Source organism: Papio anubis, chromosome 18, assembly GCF_008728515.1.
Source record: "Papio anubis isolate 15944 chromosome 18, Panubis1.0, whole genome shotgun sequence".
Classification (NCBI taxonomy): Eukaryota; Metazoa; Chordata; class Mammalia; order Primates; family Cercopithecidae; genus Papio; species Papio anubis.
This window is the reverse complement of record NC_044993.1, coordinates 21,860,078-21,883,683: the sequence shown is the minus strand read 5'-3', so window position 1 is coordinate 21,883,683 and position 23,606 is coordinate 21,860,078. Positions and strand designations below refer to the sequence as shown.

Sequence of the window (23,606 nt, the reverse complement as noted above, 5' to 3'; positions counted from 1 at the left end):
CCTCATCTCTACTAAAAATACAAAATTAGCTGGGCATTGTGGTGCATGCTTGTAATCCCAGCTACTTGGGAGGTGGAGGCAAGAGAATTGCTTGAACCCAGGAGGTGGAGTTTGCAGTGAGATCGTGCCATTGCACTCCAGCCTGGGCAACAAGAATGGAACTCCGTCTCAAAAAAAGAAAAAAAAAATGCCAGGTGCCGTGGCTCATGCCTGTATCCCAGCACTTTGGGAGGCCGAGGCGGGCAGATCATGAAGTCAGGAGATGGAGACTATCCTGGCTGACATGGTGAAACCCCGTCTCTACTAAAAATACAAAAAATTACAAAAAATTAACCAGACATGATGGCACACCCCTGTAGTCCCAGCTACTCGGGAGGCTGAGGCAGGAGAATCCGTTGAACCTGGGAGGCAGAGGTTACAGTTAGCCGAGATCGCGCCACATCGCGCCACTGCACTCCAACCTGGGTGACAGAACGAGACTCCGTCTCTCTCTCAAAAAAAAAACAAAAAAAAACAAAAATCCAGGCTTGGCCCTGGGAACCACTTGGCCTCAGTGGAACCTATGATGAGTATAGATAAAAGAGATTATGCTGCAGCAGAGTTCTAAATCTGGAACCTTCCAGGGCTACTCCAGGACATTGTTAAAAGCAGACATCACTATATTGGTGGCACGGGCCGATTGCAAAGCTAGCAAATAGCATCCTTCTCGATCTTGAGTTGTGCCCCGTCTCCCTCCTCTCTTTCCCCTCCACTTTGGCTCTGGGCAGGGACGGGTGGGGGCACACGATTTCATTTTGTTACACATTTCAAGTTTCAGAACACAGCTTTACTAACCTTTAAGTTGTCCCGCCTTTTCTCATTTTAATCTTTATTCTCTGCTTTTTTTTTTTTTAATTCTCTACTTGTTTTTAAAACTGCATTCTCTTCCCTCTATTTCTCTCCTCAGACTCTCTCCCCGCACACCCTTCCCTTTTCTGTTGCTGGCCCCTCACCTGCCCTCTGCCGGATTCCAGGGTGGTAGATTCTGTCTGGTCTGGAAGCCCAGATACCAGGATGATGGGTTTTTGACCAGAGGAGGGGATGCTGGCTCTGCTGCCACACAGTGTCTAATTCTGCTGATGCTCTTCGTCGTGGGCAGCATCACAGTTCTTGTTGTCATGCTGCTTTCCTGAGTAAACTCAAAGCCCTGTTTCCAGAATTTCCTCTGTGCCCTTTTCTCTGCTCTCATTCAGGCCCACGTAAGTACAGAAAGGAGGCCTTTGAAGGTGGGAATAGTGGGTCTGAAAATACATCTTGAAATAGAGCTGAGGGAAGAACTGAGTCATGGTAGCAAAGCCCAGGCTTCTTCCTCCCTTCCCATCCCTTCTCTAGCAGCGCTGTGGTGGGGCCACCTTCTCTGCCAGCCAGCCTGCCCCAGAATCGTCATGGGTTAGATAAGGAGCTCAGGGCTCAAGAGGTCAGCTTAAATGCTAGACTCTGTGCTTCGTATGTGGCCATATGAAGGAAAAGGTGGAGAAAAAGGAATCCAGGACTTTAGAAACTGGAAGTGACTTAGAGTTCATGACATTCAGCCCCTTCCTCGTGTTAAAAGTGAAGGCAGTGTGATTTCTGTAAGGCCGATAGAGAAGGTAGAACGAGAACTCAGGTTGCTGGGCTTGCAATCTAACCCTTTAACCTATCCCAGATGCCACTCAGAAGAGACACCAAGGGGCCTTTCTCTCCCAGCCTCACTTGCCAGTAGGCAGCCCTGCCTGCCAGAGGAAGTCTAGGGCCACCCTGTAAGCTGTGTTTGCTGCCAGAAAGAAGCAGCTTCCTCCTCTGTCTGCAGCCTGTGCTAGACAGCTGGCACTGTTCTTTGTTTCCTTAGCCCTTTGGCTCAAGGTGAGACTGCTGGCAGTGGCTTGGGTAGTGTTCATTCCAGGCGCTTGTGCCAGATATTAGAGCTAGAGCAAACGAAAAGGGTTGGTGCAGGGGGTCCTCGGGCAGGAGTGGAAAGCCCTTCCTGCTCTGCTGCCTCTCCCTCTCCAGGGGGAGTAGGACTCCACTGCCTAGGAGTGGCTTTAGCGCATCATGGGTAGGGGGATGAGGAAGTCCAGTTGGTAAGGAGGTGCTCACGGAAGAGGTCCCTCCCCATACCCACTGTTGGCATCATTGCTGTTCCAACATCAGGAGCAGGTACCCTAAGTGCAAGGGGAAAAGGACTTTTTGAGGGCCATGGACTCAGAAAGGCAGCCAGCTTGATGGTCGGAATCAGAGTGGAGGTGATGCCCTCCTCCCACAGACCCTGCTTGTCCTCCTCTTGAAGCAGGGCCCAGCCCTCACTCACACAGTAGCCTCCTGGAGTGCTGGGATTAGAGGCATGAGCCACTGACTTGTCCAGAGACTGTGGAAAGGAGAGAGTGGAGGCTGTCACCCTGGGTATGGAAGCTGTTCTCTGATCCCAGAGCAAGGGAAGACCTGAGAGTCTGGGCCTAGAGCCAGCTGACATCTTAGTGTTTCCCTCTGTGCCTTGTGCTCCACGTTGGCCCAGAAGCAGGTGGAAGCCTCAGAGACTGCCCAGGTGGGTCTTGCCACCTGTGCCATCTGTCAGCCAACTGAGGCCATGTGTGTCCCTTGTGTGGCCTCAAATAAGTATACTGAGGCACGAGCTCTGTTCTTCACCCAGAACAAACAGAGTTGTGGAGACAGAAGGGCATGACTTTTCATCATTTTCCCTTTTCTCCTGCTTAGAATGCTTCCCAGCCAGTCAGTCCTTGGCTGACACACATACTTACGTGGCTCCAGGGGAAGCAGGTGGGTTGGGCTGCTAATGTTGAGTGCTTTCTTAGGAGATGCTGAGTTGATGTGGGGCCTGCAGCCTGGCTGTGGGCGAGTGTGGAAAGCCTTACTTTTCTGAGCCCAGTGGGAGGCCTCAGCAGGGCTTCCAGAGGCTGCTATTCTGGAGGTCATCTTAAGCCCCTGCCTGACTGTCAGTGAGCTGGATGAGGACCACCTTCTTGTGTTCAGCCTGACTTTCTTCTGTAGGTTCCTCTGTGTACAAAGGTTAGGCTGGGGGCCAGGTCAGGACGACTTGAGTCACTTTGGCTTGGGGGATCCACCTGGCCCAGCTGCTCACAGCTCTTCAGAGATGGGGAGAGCTGGGACCTGCCAGAGAGGCCAGGCCAGCCCTCAGACAAATGAGTCCATCTGCATTCTGCACACAGCCACACGTCCACAGTAATTGGTGAGGCGAGAATCTTGGGGAGCAGGGGGAGAGGGATCGATCTGGCTGCCGCTCCGCGATCAGCAGGGGTCGATGCCTGCTAGTGTGAGCCTGTGCCACTCTGAAGATGGAGACACTTAAGCCTATAGGGCTGGTCTGGGGAGAGGCCCCTCCAAGACTGCACTGGTGACTTGTTTGGAGTTTCAAGTCCACGGTTTGGCTGGATGTGGATGTGAAGTGGTGAGACCTCCAGTCCATCCGTGTTCAGGCTCCTGGCCTCTGTAGGGGAGTTGCCCCTCTTTTGTCTTGGCTGGACCAAGGGGCAGGGGCAGAATCCATGTCCCAGCCCTATTGGGACACCCTGGGCTGTCAACCCTGTCTTGGGGCTGTTCCAGCAACAGGCCAGGCTGAGCTGCAGCGTGCTTCCTAGTGAGTCCTCCTCTTCCTGGAGACTGTAGAAAGCCAACAGGCAGCAGAGGTGTCCCCTGACCCACTCTGTTCAGCTGTGTGTGTGCTGTCTCCGTCAAGCTTCTTTCTGTCTCTCCAGTGGGTAATGGGGGCTACAGTGAATGTCTGTGGTCTGGACTGGCTGCCCCCAGTAGTGGTTCCTTGTATTCAGGGGGCAACCATGGAGCTTTCTTTCTTAAAAGATTTTTTTTAATTTTTGTTTTTCTTTGAGACGGAGTCTTAACCATCTTGTCCAGGGTGATCTTGAACTCTTGGAATCAAGCAATCCTCCTGCCTCAGACTCCCAAAGTGTTGGGATTACAGGCAGAAGCCACTGCTCCTGGCTTTTGGGGCTTTCTTGAGCTGTTATCCAAAAGCTATTGTGGCAGCTGTCTAGTCCAGTTGCCCTGCATATCGGTCTCAATACCTCAATATGAATCTTTTTTTTTTTTGAGATGGAGTCTTACTCTGTTCCCCAGGCTGGAGTGCAGTGGTGCGATCTTGGCTCACTGCAACCTCCGCCTCTTGGGTTCAAGCAATTCTTCTGCCTCAGCTTCCTGAGTAGCTGGGACTACAGGCACATACCATGCCCAGCTAATTTTTGTATTTTTAGTAGAGATAGGATTTCACCATGTTGGCCAGGATGGTCTTGATCTCCTGACCTTGTGATCCACCTGCCTCAGCCTCCCAAAGTGCTGGGATTACAGGTGTGAGCCACCGCGCCCAGCCTTCAATATGAATATTGAAGTACACAAGCCCCCAGGAGACTTACCTGCCTATGTGGGAGGGCTGTTGCTCTCTGCGCCCACCCACAGCCCTTGGATAGTAAGGCATCTATGGGCCTCCGTTGACTGCATGCTCCTGGACCCTCCCTGACTTTCCTCCTCCTCAGGCCCAGCGTCTCCCCAAGTCTCCCCAAGAGTCACTGGGTGCTGCTGGCCCAATAATGAGTCACTGGCCCAATAATGAGGATGACCCTATTAGGTGTGTTTGGGAATGTGGTTCCCTTGTTGCTCCCACTTCAGCTCAGTAAAACTTGGAATAACCTTCCAAAGAGTGGGTGAGGACAGAAGCTGCAGGTAGCCCCAGCCCTTCCTCAGGAAGGTGGAAGCATGTTCTTTCTGCATCACCCCTCTGTGGCAGTGGGGAAGGGGGTAGGGGAAGAGTTAGAAGTCAAGGGAGCCAGACTAGGGGTAGCAGTAGTCAGTGTGTGTGTGTGTCTGCTACATGGCTGTGCACCTGCCCTGAAGGTGGGCTGTCAGATCCCTGGCATGTTCAGGGGTTCCTCAAGGTGAAGGGTACCATGGGTGGAACAGGCAGACCTCAGCTGGCAGGAAGGAAAGTGATGGCACCCTTAGCGTCCCTGTTGAGTCATCTACAGCATGCTCAGGAAAGGTCCTAGCTGCCTACCCTTTGGGTAGGCATCAGAGCCTGTGCCAAAAGTGCTCCTAGGAGATGCAGGGATGCAAGGACTCACCTGGCTAAGCCCCAAGGCCTGGAAGCAGCTTCGGGAAAGGGCACCCATCCGGCAGCACCGTGGGTTGTTTACTCGCTGAGCCAGTGCCTGCTGAGTGCTTCCTATATGTGCAGCACCAGGCACTGGGGCTCATCCAGCTCAGCATGATCTCATGGGAATAATAAACCAACATGAAATTGCAGTCTCAAGTTACAGCTGGAATAATTGTTGGAAGCACTGGGGGCTAAGAGGGAGTCTGAGCAAGTGTCTTTTACCCTGAGAACCTGAGGATCCAGCCAGGTGAAGACAGCATGCAGCCTGAGGCCCTGAGACAGACAGCTGCTGGGTTCACAGCTGAGATGAGGCAGCCCCGGGTGCACGTGGTAGAGTGGGCTTTGTGGAGTTCCTCCCAGGGGACAGAATGTACTAAAATGAGGCTGGGCCGGGCGCGGTGGCTCAAGCCTGTAATCCCAGCACTTTGGGAGGCCGAGACGGGCGGATCACAAGGTCAGGAGATCAAGACTATCCTGGCTAACACGGTGAAACCCCGTCTCTACTAAAAAAAATACAAAAAACGGCCGGGCGCGGTGGCTCACGCCTGTAATCCCAGCACTTTGGGAGGCCGAGACGGGTGGATCACGAGGTCAGGAGATCAAGACCATCCTGGCTAACACGGTGAAACCCCGTTTCTACTAAAAAATACAAAAAACTAGCCGGGCGTGGTGGCGGGCGCCTGTAGTCCCAGCTACTCAGGAGGCTGAGGCAGGAGAATGGCGTGAACCTGGGAGGCAGAGCTTGCAGTGAGCTGAGATCCGGCCACTGCACTCCAGCCTGGGCGACAGAGCGAGACTCCGTCTCAAAAAAAAAAAAAAAAAAAAATACAAAAAACTAGCTGGGCGAGGTGGCGGGCGCCTATAGTCCCAACTACTCGGGAGGCTGAGGCAGGAGAATGGCGTAAACCCAGGAGGCGGAGCTTGCAGTGAGCCGAGATTGCGCCACTGCACTCCAGCCTGGGAGACACAGCGAGACTCTGTCTCAAAAAAAAAAAAAAAAAAAAAAAAAATGAGGCTGGCGCACAGCACTGCCAGGAGCCCTTTGTGGCTTAGAGAAGTAATGAGGGCTGGAGGGTGCCACTGAGAAGGGTCCTGGTTCCTGCCTGGTCCCGGGAGTACCTGCCCTCAGCCAACGGGGAAATCTAGTTGCCTTGAGTTGTTTCCTTTCCTCCCCACGCTGGGAGGCGGAGGCAGGGAGTAGTGGTCTCCTACCACTGCTTTGGCAGTTGGAGAGAGGTTGGACCTTCTCTGTAAGGACTGGGAAGTTCCCCTCTAAGTGGCCTGATCCTGGTCATCCAGAGATTGGAGCTTCAATCTGACTTAGGATGTGGTGGAAAAGTTTGAGTCATTCTCTTACATTCCCCTGAGTTACGATACTCCTGGGGCAGGTTGGGGGGTCTTGGCAGAGGCCATCTCCCTGAGCCAGGCTTTGGGTCTGGTGCACCATAGAAGTTTGCTCCCTGGGAGAGTGGACGGGTCCTTTCCTTCCTTGCCAGACTCCATCACCTGGAGAGCAGCCCCTGTTCAGCCTGGGCCGGCGTTGGGCAGGGAGGCCCCAAGCACTACATGAGAGGAGAGGCAGCACCTCAGGAAAGTGGAGGGATGCTGGGTAGTGGCCTCATCCAGATGGGGTGGGCAGTGTCGGATACTCTCACTCTAATGCTTGTCCTTGGTCTCTAGCCCTGGCCTAGTGTGTCCAACCTGGCCAAGGACTTCATTGACCGCCTGCTGACAGTGGACCCTGGAGCCCGTATGACTGCACTGCAGGCCCTGAGGCACCCGTGGGTGGTGAGCATGGCTGCCTCTTCATCCATGAAGAACCTGCACCGCTCCATATCCCAGAACCTCCTCAAACGTGCCTCCTCGCGCTGCCAGAGCACCAAATCTGCCCAGTCCACGCGTTCCAGCCGCTCCACACGCTCCAACAAGTCACGCCGTGTGCGGGAGCGGGAGCTGCGGGAGCTCAACCTGCGCTACCAACAGCAGTACAATGGCTGAGCCGCCTGGCTCTGCATACATGCAGCATGGCCCAGCCTGGCCACACACTGCGGTGCCATCTGTGCCTGATGCCCTCTCTGGAGATAGGCTCATGTAGCCCGCAGTAGGTGAAGAATGTCTGGCTCCGGCCCTTTCTCTGTGCCCTCAGCAGCCCCTGTCCTCACTATGGACCTGGGCCAGGTGTGACAGAGTGGAGGTAGCCCAGGGGGCTGTGACTCCCCCTGAACTGAGAGCCTGGCTTGGCACTGATACCCCTCTTGGTGGGCAGCTGCTCTGGTGGAGCTGGGAAGGGATAGGACCTGGCCTTCACTGTCTCCCTTGCCCTTTGACTCTTCCCAAATCAAAGGGGCCTGCAGTGCTGGGTGAAGTGTCCTGTGGCCTCAGGACCCTTTGGGACAGTTACTTCTGGGACCCCCTTTCCTCCACAGAGCCCCTCTCCCTGGCTCCACACATTCCCATGCATCCTGATCCTTCAGATTGTGCTCCAGTGGGAGACCCTGGGAGGCACAAAGCTTGTGCCTTGATTGAAACCGTAGCCCCTAGCTAGATCCAAACAACCCTCCACCTCGCAATCAAGATCTGTCTTCCTTCATGGTGCCCTGAGGGAGCCTCCCTGGTCCCAGGACCTCTGGTGGTAGGGCCATGGCGTGGACTTTCACCCTTCTGGACTCTGTGGCCATGCTGGTCGTCGGCTTGCCCAGGCTTCAACCTCTTCAGACTCTGAGGGGTCTTTGCCCACCAGCCCACTGCCCTTGGTGCCTTCTTTGTAGAGTCTACTGCTACCTCCCTCTCCCCATTGGATGTTCATTCCATTCCCCAGGTGCCTCCTTCCCAACTGGGAGGGGTTAAAGGGAGCCCCATTGCTGCTACCTGGGGGATAGGGCACCTGGGGGCCAAGGCAGAGGGCAGGGGGCCCCTCCCCATTAGGGTCCAGTGTCAGCCTGGGTTCTATCCTTTGGTGCAGCCCATTGCCCTTTCCCTTCAGGGTCTGTCGCTCCCTCCTCTGCAGCTGCACAAAGACGCCATCTGGTGTCTGCATGGGTGTTGGCAACCTGGGAGTGATCACTGCACACCCATCGTGCACACCCGCTCATCGTGCACACCCGTAGTCCTCCACGAAGACATGGGAAGGTAGGAGTTGCTGCCCTGGGGGAGGGTCCCAGGCTGCTCACCTCTCCCCTTCTGAGCTTCTGCGCACCCCTCCCTGGAACTTAGCCATACTGTGTGACCTGCCTCTGAACCCTGGGTGCCTGGGGCACTGCCTTCTGACACCTGGCCTTGCCCCATCCACCCTGTGCTGCTTCCCTTCACAGCATTAACCTTCCAGTCTGGGTCCCGCTGAGTCGAAAGCTGGAAGGAGCCCCTGTGGGAGGTGGGTGGGGTTGGGTGGCTGCTTTCCCAGAGGCCTGAGGCAGAACCGTCCCCGTTTCTGTTGTGGTATCTCCCCCACCACAAACCAGGCTGGAACCCAAGCCCCTCCCTCCACAGCTGCCTTCAGTGGGTAGAATGGGGCCAGGGCCCAGCTTTGGCCTTGGGTCAACTGCAGGGCCCCTAGCATTGGGGGAGGGTTTGGCTCCCACTCAGCTTCTGCCAGTTGGCAGCCTGGGCCAGGCCCTCCTCTTCCTGCATGTGCCACCTACAGTGGGAAACAAAACTAAAGAGACCACTCTGTGCCAAGTCAACTGTGCCTTAGACACACCCTCCTGCTGTCCTCACTGCCCCCTGGGCAGGAGGCAGTGGAGAACCAAGCCCCATGGCCTCAGGATTTCCTCCCAGTTCCCTAACTGTCTCTGAGGACCTGAAGCTCTGGGGATTATGTTCTCTCTCGCCCAGGGTGGGCCTGGTCCTGAGGGCGGGACAGGGGGTTTGGAGATGTGGGCCTTTGATAGACCCACTTGGGCCTTCATGCCATGGACCGTGGATGGAGAATGTGCAGTTATTTATTATGCGTATTCAGTTTGTAAATGTATCCTCTGTATTCAGTAAACAGGCTGCCTCTCCAGGGAGGGCTGCCATTCATTCCAACAGCTCTGGCTTCTTGCTGTAGGACCAAGGGGTTGCCCTGGAGGAGGGGTGGGGTCCCTGGCCTGGGCATGACTACTCTAGGAAGAGCCACTGCTACTCAAGGAGCCACTCAGCCCCGTCCATGCCAGAAGTCCAAGTAGGGAGTCGAACCCTCAACAGCCTCTGCTTTCTCCTGAGCCAGGAAGACAGACACGAATGCATGATGGGACAGGGCCTGGGTCTTTAATGGGTTGAGCTGGGGAGGGGCCTGTGGTGGGCTCAGTTGTAGGCAATAACCTGGTTGATCCAGGCGCTGAACTTGCTAACTCGAGTATACACGGCAGGTGCGCGCACATTGCAGTTTTTGGTACCCCAGGAGACAATACCAATAAGCACCCACGTGTTTCCCTTCTGGCAGACAAGAGGGCCTCCGGAGTCACCCTGAGAGGGAAGAGGGAGGGAGAAGTGAGTGTGGGGGATTGGGGAGGTGTGCCACAGGACAGCGCAGAGGACCGGGTGCTGGGGCTCACCTGGCATGAGGAAGCACCTGCGCCACCTGCACAGATCATGGAGTCAGTGATATCTGAGCCCCAGTACTGCCGGCACTGATTCACAGTGACCAGGGGTAAAGCCACCTGCTGCAGACGTGCTGGTGTCACATTGCCTGTGGGCCAGGAGGGGTAGTCAGGTGGGGCCCAGAACACTGGTCCCCACCCCAGTCCTCCCACCCTGAGCTTTGGCCTGAGTTCCTACCCACGCCACTGAGGCGACCCCAGCCGGTGGTGACACACGTGAGGCCTTCAGTCAGAGCCTCGTTTGAGGATGCCAGGCAAACTGGCGAGATGCGTGTTGTGTACTGGGCTGGTGAGGCGAGCTTCAGCAGTGTCACGTCATTGTTCATGGTGGTAGGGTTCCAGCTAGGGTGTGTAATGGCCTGTGGGGTCAGAAACAGTCCATGTTGGGCTGGGGTGGGCCCCGGCACCTGGGGCTGATGGGTGCTGAGCAGGGTAGGCCAGGGCGTGTCCTGAATTCCCCGTTCCCAGCACCCATCCACTTGCACTGCTCACTTTTCCTCCGTGTCTGCAACCCAGGCACTCACCTGAGAGATGGACAGAACCTGCAAGGGCTCAGCGTTCGACGATAGGTCATGCTCGCCCAGGACAACAAAGTGGCGGCCAGGGCTGCAGAGGGGTGGGGTTAGGCAGCTGCAGGGAGGCCAGAGCGAGAGGGGGACAGCCAGGGGAGGAGGCAGGAAGAGGCGAGGGGCGGGGCAGGTGGAGTGCAGGTGCTCACCTGACATTGCAGTGGGCAGCAGTGACCACCCAAGACTGGCTGATGAGAGAACCACCGCAAAAGTGGAAGCCGCTGCTGTCCTGGGGTCAGGGCTCAGAGGTCAGAGTGGGGTTGGGCTGCTTAGGCTGCCCCTAGGCATGACGTACCCAGGACCCTGCCCACCCCTCCGGTGGTATACCTGCAGGGACACCTGCCAGGGCCAGGAGCCTGGTACTGCATTCTCCCCGTTGACAATCCTCTGGCTGAAGCTCAGGGCTGGTTTGATGGCAGGAACACCGCAGCCTGGCCATTGGGCTAATGAGGACCTGCTTCCTATGCCTCAGCCCACCTTTCCCCGCCTCCTTCTGGGTGCCCGAGGCTGTGCACCCCAGATAGGTCAGTCAAGAGGGTACAAGACTACCCCTTTCCCAACAGGGTACATGCAGGCACCTTCGGGCCCCACAGCTATCTTGGTTATCCCCATCCAACCAGTCCCCCAGTGCTTCTGTTCTCTCACATCTTTCTCCAGCCTAGTCCCCGCTGTTCCCCATCTCTACCCCTGGTCTCTCTGCCCGCTCCAGGCCTGAACAGTACATACCCTTCATGCAGCCAGAAGGTTATTTCTAAAAGTCATGGGCAGCTCTTCCTGTCTCAGCTTCCTAAACACTCCCGGGCTCCAGGGCCTTGCTCAAGCTCTGGTCCTATTCGTGAGACTCCCCCACCCCTGCTCCCCTGCCCTGGCATATCCTGTTTCCTTTGCCCACTCTGTCCACCTTTGTCCCTCCCAGCCAGCCTGGCCCCTTCCCTGGGCTAGTGCTGGGAGCTGAGTTGTTCCCAGGTCTGAATCAGGGCTGGTCCTGGCCCACTCACCCCAGGAGGAACCGAGGAGAACCAGGCTTAGGGTCAGGCTGAGCAGCAGCATCGTGGCAGATGTGAGGTTGGGAGCTGGGCCTGGCTTTATGGGTCTTCTCGTCCTTGAGCTAAAGCTCCAGGCCTGAGGCCAGGCCAGCTGTGTAGACTTAGCCACCTCCCACGCTCCAGTCAAGAGAGGCCCTTTAGGCAAGGTCCCCTGACCCAGGCCTATACTTATCGGACAGAGCCCAGGTGTGAGGCTCTCACCTCTGCCACCTCCCAAAGCCTGGCCTCTAATTGGCTCCCAGAACCACCTCCCATTCCAAATGTTGAGCCCTGGGTACCGAGGGCAGATGGTTAAATTAGGTCTATAGTGACAACCTGGTGGCTGGGATCAGAGGAGTCTCCCAGGGCTATCAAAGGCACCAGGCTCTCAGAGAAGGCCACTCAGCATCCAGGGTGTTCTGACTGGTGGAGGGAATGCTCACTGTGGTCGACTTTGCTGTGAAGGGTCAGGGGCCGTGAGGTTCTGGCAGGTTGGGAGTCCTAACACATCATCTCAGTGGTTCCTCATCCGTTTGGAACAGGAGTCACAGGTCTGCTCAGAGATGGTGACTCTCACACCAGCACGTGGTTGAGTTGGACACAAACCTGCATTTGTCTGGCACTGAAGCCCCCAGTCTTTTTTTTTTTTTTTTTTGAGACAGAGTCTCACTCTTCGCCCAGGCTGGAGTGCAGTGGCTCGATCTTGGCTCACTGCAAGCTCCGCCTCCCGGGTTCACACCATTCTCCTGCCTCAGCCTCCCGTGTAGCTGGGACTACAGGCACCCGCCACCATGCCCGGCTAATCTTTTGTATTTTTAGTGGAGATGGGATTTCACTGTGTTAGCCAGGATGGTCTGGATCTCCTGACTTTGTGATCCACCCACCTCGGCCTCCCAGAGTGCTGGGATTACAGGCGTGAGCCACCGAGCTCGGCCAAGAAGCCCCCACTCTTAACAATGAGATGATGCTTGTGAAGTGCCTGGCATTTAGGAGGGCAAAGTGTGAGCTCTTGGTGCCTGGCAGACCCTGAACTGAGGCTGCAGTTGGAGGTGGAGAGTGACAGCCATCAAAACTCTGCCACCCTCTCTAGGCCTTGGGGCTCCCATGGGCAAGCCCCTGGTGTCTGCAGCCCATTTGTTACTGAGATGCAGGCCAAGCTTGAAGGGAGAAGACACCCTGTGTGTAGAATTCCAACAGGTGCATTGGCTGGCCTGCTTCCGGGAGTGTGAGGGCTTTAACTGATTCAAGAACAGATCACGGCTGGGTGTGGTGGCTTACGCCTGTAATGCCAAAACTTTGGGAGGCAGAGGTAGGAGGCTTGATTGCAGGAGTTCGAGAGCAGCCTGGGCAACGTGATGAAACCCTGTCTCTACAAAAAAAGTTTTTTAATTAAAAAATGATCTGGGCATGGTGGTACACACCTGTAGTCCCAGCAACTGAGAAGGCTGAGGCAGGAGGGATCACTTGAGCCCTTTTCAAGGCTGCAGTGAGTCATGAGTGCACCACTACATTCCAGCCTGGGCGATGGAGCTAGACCCTGTCTCAAAAAAAGAAACCGCATCATTTAAAAAAGGAGATGAATTGGCCAGGCGCAGTGGCTCACGCCTGTAATCCCAGCACTTTGGGAGGCCAAGACGGGCGGATCACGAGGTCAGGAGATCGAGACCATCCTGGCTAACATGGTGAAACCCCGTCTCTACTAAAAATACAAAAAATAGCTGGGCGTGGTGGCGGGCGCCTATAGTCCCAGCTACTCAGAAGGCTGAGGCAGGAGAATGGCGTGAACCCGGGAGGCAGAGCTTGCAGTGAGCCCAGATCACGCCACTGCACTCCAGCCTCGGTGACAGAGCAAAACTCTAAGAAAAAAAAAGATGAATTAATGGATAGAGAGATGGATAGATGATAAAGCAAATATAACAAAATACTATCAGGTCTGTGGTGACCTGACAGTGTATGGGTATTCAATATACAACTCTACTTTCCTGTTACATTTACAAATATTCATAATAGAATGTTGGGGCTCAGGGAGCAGTCAGCGGCCCAGGGATGTCCAGCCTGGCATAGACCCTCCCTGGAGCCTGGGCCGACTCTCCCTGACAGTTCTGAAGCTGCAGTGGAGTTCATCTGTTTGTTCTCACTAAGGGCAGGATGCTCTTGCTGGCACCCAGCAGCCAGGCCTGAGACTCAGCAGGGGCCCAGCAAAGGTTTGTTGGAGAAATGTGTCCTCTCTCCCCATGTGAGTCCTGTGAGCCTTCTTAACCCGGAAAACTTGGAGTCACAAGCCCAGCATGTGCAGACAGAAGCCAAGCTTCAGGTGAGCAGTGCAGGCATGCCTCGCCATCTGAGGGGTGTCACCGGTAAAGATGTTGTGAGGTTGAGAAGTGCTTGGTGAGAACTTGCCTTGGAGTCAGGGAGTGGCTCCTCTTGTCAGCACTTTAGCCCTCAGTGAGGCCTTACTGAAAGGTATGAGCTTTGTCCTGGGCCACTGAGGAGCCATGGAAAGTCCCTAGGAGGGGTCATGGGGTCTTTTGTGTTTTACAAGTCTCCAGTGGACTAGAGGGCAAGAGCAAGGCAGTGGAGTGATGGGGGAGCCTCCAAGATGTGGAGTCAGAAGGAAGGTTTGGATGGAGATGAAGCCTGCAATGCTGGCCAGGGCTGGGATTCTGGAGTTGTAGGTGCCTGAGGTGATGGGTGAAGAGCATCTCTTAGGCCAGACACTAGAGCTATGGGAAGTAATGGTCCCTGCAGGGACGCCTTAGCTACAGAGCCCTGCTGGCTGCCTGCCCACCCTACTCCACTCAAGAATGACACAGCCATCTGTTTAACTGTATTTTCTGGGTTTATTCCCCCTTGTTCCAAGCTCTAAGCCTCAACCTATTTTACTCCACCTCCATAGCCTGCACAGTTTCCTCCACTAGCTCCAGGGTTAGTGGCTTCACGGTTTGGGTCAGGACAGCTGTGGTTCCAGGCACAAAGTGGTAGCGGCCAGACCTGGGAGAGAGGAGGGACGGCCTCTGAACATGGGCCTGTCATGTGGCCCATCCCCTTCTTGCAGCCCTCCATCTCCCCTGCTGCAGCCCCACACATCCCTGTGGTACCCCATCTCCAGCACTCACCTCTTCACGGGCTCTGTGGGTGAGCTCAGTGTCTGCAGCAGCTTGGCGCCAGTCTTCGTGATCACACATGCGTCCACATTGCCTCCGGAGCCCAGGTCACCCAAGATTCCGGCGGTGATGGCTTCCACCAGCAGCCCCTGAGCGGCCTCTAGCTGCGGTGATGAGTGTGTGAGGCCTGACGGGCCCTCTGCTGTTAACTTAGGCTACAGCCTGGGGACTTGCCTGTCCACTCACCCAATCTGGTCTTGCACCCCAAACCCCCACTGTGTTTCTCCCTCTGAGCCTTAGCCACCTCTGAGGCAATATCACCTGCTTCCATCCCACCCCAAACAAAATGTAGGCTCCAGACGTTGATATAAGTGTGACCCTACTGGTCCTTCCCTCCGCCCTTGGCTCCAAAAGATCCTCTGTGAGCTTCGACTTCTCCCAACCGTCCAGGCTTTGGTATTGGACGGTGTTGTGCCAGGACCGCACTTCTCTGCCCTTACTCCACTCACCCTTCAGTGGTCACCACCTCCAAGCCTTCCCCCACCTCCACACCGGGCTAGGGTCCTGTGCTCCCCCAGCTCCCGGGTGCACATCCCACCAGCGACCACATAGTCGGGGACAGAGGCCGCTCACCGTCATGTTCGGCTGGAACCGGTCTTCTAGTACCGCCAGGGCCTCGCCCTGGCCAGAGCCTGAAGGCAGGAGAACCATCTGAAGTCAACCGCTGCCACCCAGTTTGGAGTACAACCGTGAGGCCAAGGTCACAGGGGCAGGGTTCGAGGAGAAGGGACAGAAGTGCTCACCCAGGGCTGTGAAGGGCAGACGGCTGTAGGAGCCATGGGGATGCACGCTGTAGAGCTGCGGTCCAGTCAGGTCTACGCCGCCCACGATCAGCGATGCACCCACGTGGCCCCGGTACCTGCTCGAGGATGGGCGGGGTCGGTCACAAGCGGGGGCCTAGGCCCCGCCCCTCTGTGCCTCCGCCCTTAGGTACTATCCCCGTCCCTTCCTGTGATGTGGCGCCCGATGACTGACATAGCCTTTTCCGATAGCCCAGCTTCTCTTGGGCTGGCCTCTTCCGGTCACCTGGCCCGTCGCGGCCCCGCCCCCCTTTCTGTCCCGCCTTCCATCGGCCCCGTGCCGGCAACGACCCCTCCGGGGATCCTGTTAGCCCCCCCCCCGCACCGGAAGAGCGTCTGGCACAGGACGCGAGTGACCGTGGCCACGCGGGGCTCTCGGCCCGTGGATAGCGCGTGTAGCTCCATCTTGGACGCCACCATCCTGGTGGTCATCTCGGCGTCAGCGGCTACTCCAGCCCCACAGCAGCTGAGGGAAAAGGGAGGATCGGTGTGGGCAGGGCTGGCACGTGCCGGGACCGGAGTGGGAACGAGGGGGCCGTTCTCTTTTGCGTGAGGGAACTGGGCTGGTGAGTCTCACTAGATTTTGGGGGCGATGAAGTGGATCTTCTCACAGCTCTTGTCCGCCACGACCGAATCGTTAGTGGCTCGAGTGTCGGCGCCCAGAATGACTCCGTCCTGAGGAGAGGGAGGGACCGCAGCCTCAGTGCCTGCTCGATACTCCCGGCTCCCCTCCAGCTTCCCTGTCCTTCCCCGCTGCTCACTTGGAACACAAGGCCCGCGATGGTTGTCCCGGTCTTGCGTGCATGAGGGACCTTGAGCCCCGGGAGGACGCGTTCCAAGGATGCATTTCTGGAAACGGAGGAGAGCGCCCAGGTTTCGGCTTTGCTTCCAGTACCCCTGTTGCTTCCCCTAACCTGGTCCCCGTCTCCCTCATCTTCCGGGGTAAGCCTGGAACCCAAGTCGCCCAACACACCCTCCCCCTCCCCCACCCCCAGCCAGGAAAAAAGGCCACGACCAAGCAGAGGTGACTCAGGAGTGATCGTCCCCTCCCCAGCCCCCGCTTCACCTTTGGCAGTTCTCGAAGGAGAAGCCCCCTCGGGGCTCCAAGGCTGGCTTCAGCATCTTGGGGCAGGCAGAGCGGATTAGGGGTCCCGGGTGGATGAGTCGGTCAGACAAGTGGGGCCAGTGAGGAACTAAAAAGTCCTCTACTAGGCTTGACGTCTGTCCTTCCTGCTTTCGCTTTCGCCTTTACCCTTCAAAGGCCTCTGGCGGTTTTCTGCATCTTGTCTTTCACTTTCGGCTTCACTTGTGGCTCTGAGCATTTGGAGAACCGGGGGATGTCCCTTGCTGTGCCCTCTGTGCTGCTCACAGGGTCCTCTGTTGGATAGAGATTCAAATCTCTTCCCTTCTGGACATTGTTCAGGTCCTCCTCCCCCTCCATCTGAGCCCCCTGCTCTTACCCTAGCCTCAACTCTGACCTCCAGTCCTAGCATAATAAAGCTCTCAGAGCCTTGGCCAAGTCTGCATTGTTGCTGGCCACCCAGTAGCATCAGGCATGGCTGACTTTTGTTCCTTGTCACCTTTCTTCCAACTCTTGCCTCTTTTGTTGCCTTCACTCCTCTGTGAAACCTCAAACACAGGCTCAGTCTTCAGCCACAGGGACCCTGGTCTTTCCATCTTCCATCTCAGGTGACATCTTCCCCCTCTCAAGAGGGGCACCATGGGTGCTGGGTTCCACTCACGGCCAAGCCTTGTTATTTCACCTCCCCAGTGACCTCTTGTCTGCACACATCTTTCTCCTAGCACTTCTCGTCTCAGCTAGCAACCTCTCCCACCTGGACATTGCACTGGCCTCCCTGATTACCTTGCGATTCTTGCCCCCTACCTCAGGCTACACCTTACCCTGCAGAGAGCGGGTCTTTCTGAATTGGAAATCTGGTCACACTCTTTCTCTGGTTTAAACCCTTCAGCAATCTGGGCCTGGTGGCTCACACCTGTAATCCCAGCACTTTGGAAGCCCGGGAGTTTGAGGCTGCAGTGAGTACGGATCATGCCATTGCACTCCAGCCTGGGCAACAGACCCCATCTCAAAAGGGGGAAAAAAAGACTTAGGTTTGAGCCTAAGAGCAGCACGCAGCTGCCAAAGGGTTTACTTTTTTTTTTTTTTTTTGAGACGGGGTCTTACTCTGTTGCCCAGGCTGGAGTACAGTGGTGCGATCTCATTTCACTGGAACCTCTGCCTCCCAGGCACAAGCACTCTTCCACCTCAGCCTCCTGAATAGCTGGGATCACAGGCACACACCACCATGCCTGGCTAATTTTTTGTATTTTTTTTTTTTTGGTGGAGATGGGGTTTCACCATGTTGCCCAGGCTGGTCTTGAACTCCTGAGCTCAGGTGATCCACCCTCCTCAGCCTCCCAAAGTGCTTGGCTTACAACCATGAACCACCATGGTTGGTTGTGCCTGGCCTATTTTACTTTTTTTTTTTTTTTTTTGAGACGGAGTCTTGCTCTGTCGCCCAGGCTGGAGTGCAGTGCCGCGATCTCAGCTCATTGCAAGCTCCGCCTCCCGGGTTCACACCATTCTCCTGCCTCAGCCTCCCGAGTAGCTGGGACTACAGGCGCCCGCCACCACGCCCGGCTAATTTTTTATATGTTTAGGAGAGACGGGGTTTCACTGTGTTAGCCAGGATGGTCTCGATCTCCTGACCTCGTGATCTGCCCGTCTCGGCCTCCCAAAGTGCTGGGATTACAGGCGTGAGCCACCGCGCCCAGCCCACTACCTCTTTTTTTTTTTGACACAAGGTCTTGCTGTTGCACAGGCTGGAGTGCCATGGCACCATCTTGGCTCACTGCAACCTCAGCCTCCCTAGAAGATTTGACTACAGGTGTGGCCATGCCTGACTAATTTAAAATTTTTTTTTTTTTTTTTTTTTTTTTTTATATGGAGTTTTGCTCTTGTTGCCCAGGCTGGAGTGCAATAGCGTGATCTCGGCTCACCGCAACGTCCACCTCTCGGGTTCAAACGATTTTCCTGCCTCAGCCTCCTGAGTAGCTGGGATTACAGGCATGCGCCACCATGCCTGGCTAATTTTGTATTTTTAGTAGAGACGGGGTTTCTCCATGTTGGTCAGGCTGGTCTCAAACTTCCGACCTCAAGTGATCCGCCCGCCTTGGCCTCCCAAAGTGCTGGGATTACAGGCGTGAGCCACCACGCCCGGCCTAATTTTTTAAATTTTTGTAGAGATGAGGTCTCACTATATTGCCCAGGCTGGTCTCGAACTCCTGGGCTCAATCAAGTCAAACCCAAGTCTTTACAGTGGTCCATTACTCTTCTTGTCCCTCTGACTTCAGTATAGGCACTGCCTCCTCTGGGAGGCCTTTGCTGACCCAAAAGACTCAGCCTCTTGTGCTCCCTAAGCTTTCCTCAGAGCATTTAGCTTCATTAGTAATTAAACTTTCATTAGTGAAATGATCTGATTAATGGTTGTCATTCCCAGATTCAAATTCTAAATTTTTTTTTTTTTTGAGACCCAGTCTCTCTTTTTTTTGAGAGTCTCACTCTGTCGCCCAGTCTGGAGTGCAGTGACATGATCTCAGCTCACAGTGACCTCCACCTCCCAGGTTCAAATCATTCTCGTGCCTCAGCTTCCAGAGTAGCTGGGACGACAGGCGTGCGCCACCACACCTGGCAAATGTTTTGTATTTTAGTAGAGATGGGGTTTCTACCATGTTGGCCAGGCTGGTCTTAAACCCCTGAGATCAGGTGATCCGCCTGCCTCGGTCTCTCAAAGTGCTGAGATTACCGGCGTGAGCCACTGTGCCTGGCTTCTAAACTCTTGTGGCCCTGTCATTCACCCAGCACTCAAAAGGCTGTCCCACTTGCCCTTTTGGGAGCTGGGAGGGACAGCTCAAATCATCCCCTCCCTGTACTCCTCTGACAGGGTTGGTGGATGCAGCCAGCTCCAGTCCCTACGCCCAGCACTGAGGCAGGCCTGGTGCACGCTGCCTCAACAGCTCAACCAGGAGTGGACAGCTGCACATCTAGGGTGCCCACCTCAGTCCCAGGCCTCAGCAGAGCCCATCTTGCCCCACTCTGCACAGCACTGAGCCTGTGGCTGGTGATGAGTGAAACCTGGTGTGGGACTCTAGTGCCTCCCTTCAACCTGCAATATACACGTCAGGGCTTACGGCAGCAAAGGAAGGTCTTTATTCAGGAGGCGGGGGCTCTGGGCTGGCAGTCAGGGATGCAGGGGGACCCTGGCGGTAGGCACCCAGCAGGATAGCATTGATGTGCTCCAGGGTCTGGTTGCTGAAGACCATGTTGAGATGCTGTATCCCACGCAGGGGCAGCAGGTGCACGGGCTGCGGCTGGCGGCCCTGCCAGAGGCCACAGAGCTCAGTGCTGCGCGTGGCCACTGTGTCATCACCGTCCTCATAGAGCACATCCACAGGGTCCGTGTAGGGGAAGCCGTGGTCGTAGATGTAGGTGCGGGGTGTGGGCAGGCCCACGCCATAAAGACAGTATACTTCCACGCCAGGCGCTGGGAGGCCTGCCAGGAGGTCACGTGACTGCAGCCACATGTACCAGCCTTCCTCAAAGTGCAGGTCTGCAAAGAAGCGCTGGAAGTCACGGCCTGTGTAGTTGAAGCTGGGGGTGGAAATGAACACGTGGTCCTCAGGCCAAGCCAGGCGAGAGGGAAACATCCAGGGGGAGGTGGTCGTTATGCGCTGCTCCTCTTTCAGCTTGATGCTGGACATGATGGGGATGCCCTGGTTGTCACCTGTGGATAGGGAGCAAGGTGGGACAGGGAGCCAGATGCTCACTCTTGCCCCTGCCCAATCTAGACATAGACTCTAAGCCACAGGCTTGAGAAGGCCTGATATTCAATGATGCTCAGTGTCGGCTTACTCAGTGAGAAGCTGTTGGGCGGAGCTGTAGGGCTTCAAAAGAAGGGCAGGGGCAGGCACCATGGCTCACTCCTGTAATCCCAACACTTTGGGAGGCTGAGGCAGGAGGATCACTTGAGGCCAGGAGTCCAAGACCAGCCTAGGCAATGCAGTGAGACCCTCTCTCTACAAAAAAAAAAAAAAAAAAAAATCAGCTGGGCATACTGGATTGCACCTCTAGTCCTTAGCTACTCACAAGGCAAAGGCAGGAAGATTGCTTGACCCTAGGAATTTAAGGTTACAGTAACTATGATCATGCCACTGCACTGTAGCCTGGGTGACAGGACGAGATCCCAGCCTAAAAATAAATAGGGCTGGTTATGTTGGCTCACGCCTGTAATCCCAGCACTTTGGGAGGCCGAGGCAGGCAGTTGACTTGAGGTCAGGAGTTCAAGACCAGCCTAGCCAACATGGGGAAGCCCCGTCTCTACTAAAAATACAAAAATTAGCCAGGCATGGTGGCACATGCCTGTGATCCTAGCTACTAGGGAGGCTGAGGCAAGAGAATCACTTGAACCTGGGAGGCGGAGGTTGCAGTGAGCGGAGATTGCACTACTGCATTCCAGCCTGGGAAACAGAGCGAGACTCCATCTCAAAATAAATAAACAAGTATTTTGTAAAAGGCCCAGCACAGTGGCTCACACCTGTAATCCCAGCACTTTGGGAAGCTGAGGCAGGAAATCACTTAAGCTCAGGAGTTTGAGACCAGCCTGGGCAACATAGCAAGACTTTGTTTCTACTAAAAAATAAAAATAAATTAGGTGTGGTGGTGCGCGCCTATCGTCTCAGCTACCCAGGAGGCTGAGGCAGGAGGGTTGCTTGGGCCAGGGAGATTGAGGCTGCGGCTATGATCGTGCCACTGCACTCCAGCCTGGGCAACAGAGTGAGACCCTGTCTCAAAAAAAAAAAAAAAAAAAAATGTAGGCGGGGCTTCCTGAGGACAGGGTGTGTGGGGATGGTGGGTGAGGCCCGGGATGTGTGGGGATGGTCAGGGCGGTGCTGGCTGTCTTCCCTTGGGCATGTGTCTCTCTGCTTCTTGTGTGGCTTGTGCTGCATTGGGGGCCACAGAGTTTGGCATTTATTGGTGGTGTCTGATGAGTGTTTCTCTGTCCAGACTGTGTTTCTCTCTCCAGACCGGCTCCCACGGTACAGCGGGTGGGGAGTAGGTGGTAGCTGTGTCAGTGCTGGGCCCTGGTGCCACTCCCTAGGGAAGGGCAGGCGGGGCTCCGGGGGGTCTGGCCCTAGCTCTGGCAGACCCATCCTCAGTAAAGCACATCCCTCGGCAAAGGCGCTCCTGCGAGCAAGCGGAAGGCAGGCAAGGGTTGGGTAGGCAGGCTCTGGGGCTACAAGGAACAAACCTGGGGGCAGATAGCTGGGGTTCACTTTCTGTTTTCACCGCCCTTTTGCCATCACTGACACAGACTCTGGAAGGAGCCACCCTAATTGCTCAGGCCAGGGTCACTGCTCTGGAGGCCAGTGACAGCGAGCATGCCTGCCCAGGGGTGGTAGATGGCACCTCCAGAGGCCACCGTGAGCAGGAGCCGCAATGAAGGCAGGCCCAGGATCAGCTTCGTCTCACCCATCGCTGGGCCTAAGTGGTCGAGGCCTTCTCACCTGAGGCCAAGACCAGCATGGGCTTGATGGAGCCGCCCCAGGGAGCCCCAAGAGAGATGAAGCCATCGATGAAGCGGTCCTTCCAGGCCTGGGGCTGGCGCAGCAGGAAATAGAGCAAGTGTAGACAGCCAAGGCTGTGGCCAATGAGGAAGACAGGCTTCCCATAGGCAGCATGCATCTCCTCCACCAGCCCTGCGAGCTTGTGGTAGTACTCCTCCTGCTGGCCTGCAGTGGGTGGGAGGGGTCAGGGCAGTTGGGGTCTGGGGCACCTGCCCCACCCCAAGCTGGTCATCCGTAGAGACACTCACCGGGCTCCAGCCGCCAGTCATAGGGGGCGGCGCGCACAGTCTCGTCCCGCACGTAGCCGTTGTTGACCAGGTTCTGCACCAGTGTGTGCAGGTACCCTGTGGGGGGAGCAGCAGCACCGGGGGCTGGGCCATGCCTGCTGCGGGCCAGCACCCCAGCCTGGAGCCCCAGCCCTGCCCTCTGACAAACCTGCCAGCTTGCTGCTGTCCAGGTACTCCACAGAATAGGTCTTGCCAAAGCCGGGGACGCGGATCTGGACACCAGGGGCGTTGGACACAAGCCCAGAGCTCCGGTTGTAGACAACCCTGCAGGGCGGGGGTGCCACTCAGCAGCCAATAGCCAAGGGGCAGTGTGTCGGGGCTGGGGCGGAGCACATGGCTGTACCTGGTGTTATCGATCCAGCAGTCTACCCCGAGGGGTAGGAACATGTTGAGATCCAGCCAGATGGTGAAGAAGTCCTCTGTCTTGCGGTAGCACATCCAGTTCACCACATCTGGCTTGTCCAGCTTGGCTTCTAGCTGATTCCCCAGGCAGCCGGGCACTGTGAGTAGCGGCCCTCACTCTGGACTCTGGATTCCCCCGGTGACCCTTACCCCAGTCACCCCAGATGCTGCAGTGACCAGACCCACCCCCAACCTCCCACACCCTCAACCCTAGGTACAAAGCATACTTACCCTCCCCTGCTCACACCCCCTCTCCCCGCTGTCCCCCCAGTAGCCAAAGCCCAGGCCTCCCTGAGGAAGGGAAGGTGCTGAGGTGCTGAGGCCAAGGCCGCTGACCCCTGCCTCTGCAGAGCAAACACCCAGCCTGGCGCTCCTTTATTTCCAAAGTCCAGGGTGGGAACAGATAGGTCTCGGGGCAGGGGGGCTGGGCTTAATAGGGGCCGGGCATGGATGGGCCTCTCCTGCTCACCGGTCCTGGGCTGGACATCTTGTCCTTGGTGGGTGGGGGCCAAGGAAGGAGTGGTGGGGTTTGGCCCAGAGTCTGGTGTGGCTGTGGCTGACCACAGCTTGTGATGCCCCAGCCAAGACCTCAGGCACATCCTGTCCCCCACTCCGCCCCCCTGGGGTAAGCAACTGAGAGACACATAGTCGGGCGTCGGGGAGAAGGGAGGTCATTCCTCTATGGGACAAGCTTTTGGCCCCTCCCCACACCAAGGCAGGTACTTACACCGGGGCTTATGCAGGGCAGAAGGGTTTTGGCCGGGTCAGCTGCCAGGGGCTGGGGCCCAGGCTCCCCAGGGTCTGGCGTTTTGCATCAGGGGCCTGGTGGGGGCTTACCGAGGATGACGGGCCGTGTGTGGTTACTGAGCTCAGCCTTGGGCGTGGTGTGCGGGGGGAAGAGCACATTGAGGAGCCAGAAGGGGGCGGCAGGAGGGAGCAGCAGCCCCAGCAGCAGCGGCACCCACTGCCATGGGGAGCCGGGCGGCCCCATTCCAGCCCT

At 56.3% G+C, this 23,606-nt stretch overlaps 4 protein-coding genes across 5 annotated transcripts in view; 1 reads left to right on the top strand and 3 right to left on the bottom strand.

Annotated features, from left to right (window-relative positions):
• PSKH1 (protein serine kinase H1) overlaps positions 1–9,183 on the top strand; it is a 39,224-nt gene extending 30,041 nt beyond the window's left edge. The window contains exon 3 of the mRNA XM_003917075.4: positions 6,839–9,183. Coding sequence (XP_003917124.1) covers positions 6,839–7,156 — 318 coding nt within the window. The 3' untranslated portion in view covers positions 7,157–9,183. The remainder of the gene's footprint in view (positions 1–6,838) is intronic.
• On the bottom strand, positions 9,079–11,674 carry CTRL (chymotrypsin like). 2 transcript variants are annotated; one of them, XM_003917076.5, is made up of 7 exons: positions 11,303–11,674; positions 10,632–10,735; positions 10,454–10,533; positions 10,260–10,341; positions 9,914–10,094; positions 9,691–9,824; positions 9,079–9,601 (listed from the first exon to the last, which is right to left on the bottom strand). In XM_003917076.5, exons 1-7 carry the CDS (start codon positions 11,352–11,354, stop codon positions 9,440–9,442), a joined length of 795 nt encoding a protein of 264 aa, XP_003917125.2. In that variant the 5' UTR covers positions 11,355–11,674; the 3' UTR covers positions 9,079–9,439. The 2 variants fall into 2 exon arrangements, with proteins under 2 accessions (XP_003917125.2, XP_031513767.1); XM_031657907.1 differs by having other exon boundaries at positions 9,378–9,601; positions 10,260–10,533; positions 10,632–10,811; positions 11,303–11,410.
• Positions 11,675–14,147: 2,473 nt separating this feature from the next.
• On the bottom strand, positions 14,148–16,665 carry PSMB10 (proteasome 20S subunit beta 10). Its single transcript, XM_003917074.5, has 8 exons — positions 16,360–16,665; positions 16,055–16,142; positions 15,871–15,968; positions 15,619–15,759; positions 15,237–15,352; positions 15,067–15,125; positions 14,446–14,597; positions 14,148–14,320 (listed from the first exon to the last, which is right to left on the bottom strand). Exons 1-8 carry the CDS (start codon positions 16,413–16,415, stop codon positions 14,209–14,211), a joined length of 822 nt encoding a protein of 273 aa, XP_003917123.1. The 5' UTR covers positions 16,416–16,665; the 3' UTR covers positions 14,148–14,208.
• Positions 16,666–19,482: 2,817 nt separating this feature from the next.
• On the bottom strand, positions 19,483–23,597 carry LCAT (lecithin-cholesterol acyltransferase). The gene is made up of 6 exons (NM_001112613.1): positions 23,444–23,597; positions 22,548–22,704; positions 22,353–22,468; positions 22,166–22,261; positions 21,858–22,082; positions 19,483–20,077 (listed from the first exon to the last, which is right to left on the bottom strand). Exons 1-6 carry the CDS (start codon positions 23,595–23,597, stop codon positions 19,503–19,505), a joined length of 1,323 nt encoding a protein of 440 aa, NP_001106083.1. The 3' UTR covers positions 19,483–19,502.
• Positions 23,598–23,606: the final 9 nt, after the last annotated feature.

Excerpts from the sequence above, each read along its gene's own strand:
- CTRL (XM_003917076.5), bottom strand. The coding sequence starts at position 11,354 with ATGCTGCTGCTCAGCCTGACCCTAAGCCTGGTTCTCCTCGGTTCCTCC. Across the intron at positions 10,534-10,631 it reads CCTGGCAGGTGTCCCTGCAG|GACAGCAGCGGCTTCCACTT; the intron begins GTATACCACCGG and ends CCCTGACCCCAG. Across the intron at positions 10,342-10,453 it reads GCTGCCCACTGCAATGTCAG|CCCTGGCCGCCACTTTGTTG; the intron begins GTGAGCACCTGC and ends ACCCCTCTGCAG.
- PSMB10 (XM_003917074.5), bottom strand. The coding sequence starts at position 16,415 with ATGCTGAAGCCAGCCTTGGAGCCCCGAGGGGGCTTCTCCTTCGAGAAC. Across the intron at positions 15,969-16,054 it reads TCGCGGGCCTTGTGTTCCAA|GACGGAGTCATTCTGGGCGC; the intron begins GTGAGCAGCGGG and ends CCCTCTCCTCAG. Across the intron at positions 14,598-15,066 it reads GGTTCCAGCCGAACATGACG|CTAGAGGCCGCTCAGGGGCT; the intron begins GTGAGCGGCCTC and ends TCATCACCGCAG.
- LCAT (NM_001112613.1), bottom strand. The coding sequence starts at position 23,597 with ATGGGGCCGCCCGGCTCCCCATGGCAGTGGGTGCCGCTGCTGCTGGGG. Across the intron at positions 22,262-22,352 it reads GGACAGCAGCAAGCTGGCAG|GGTACCTGCACACACTGGTG; the intron begins GTTTGTCAGAGG and ends CTCCCCCCACAG. Across the intron at positions 20,078-21,857 it reads CATGCTGGTCTTGGCCTCAG|GTGACAACCAGGGCATCCCC; the intron begins GTGAGAAGGCCT and ends CCCTATCCACAG.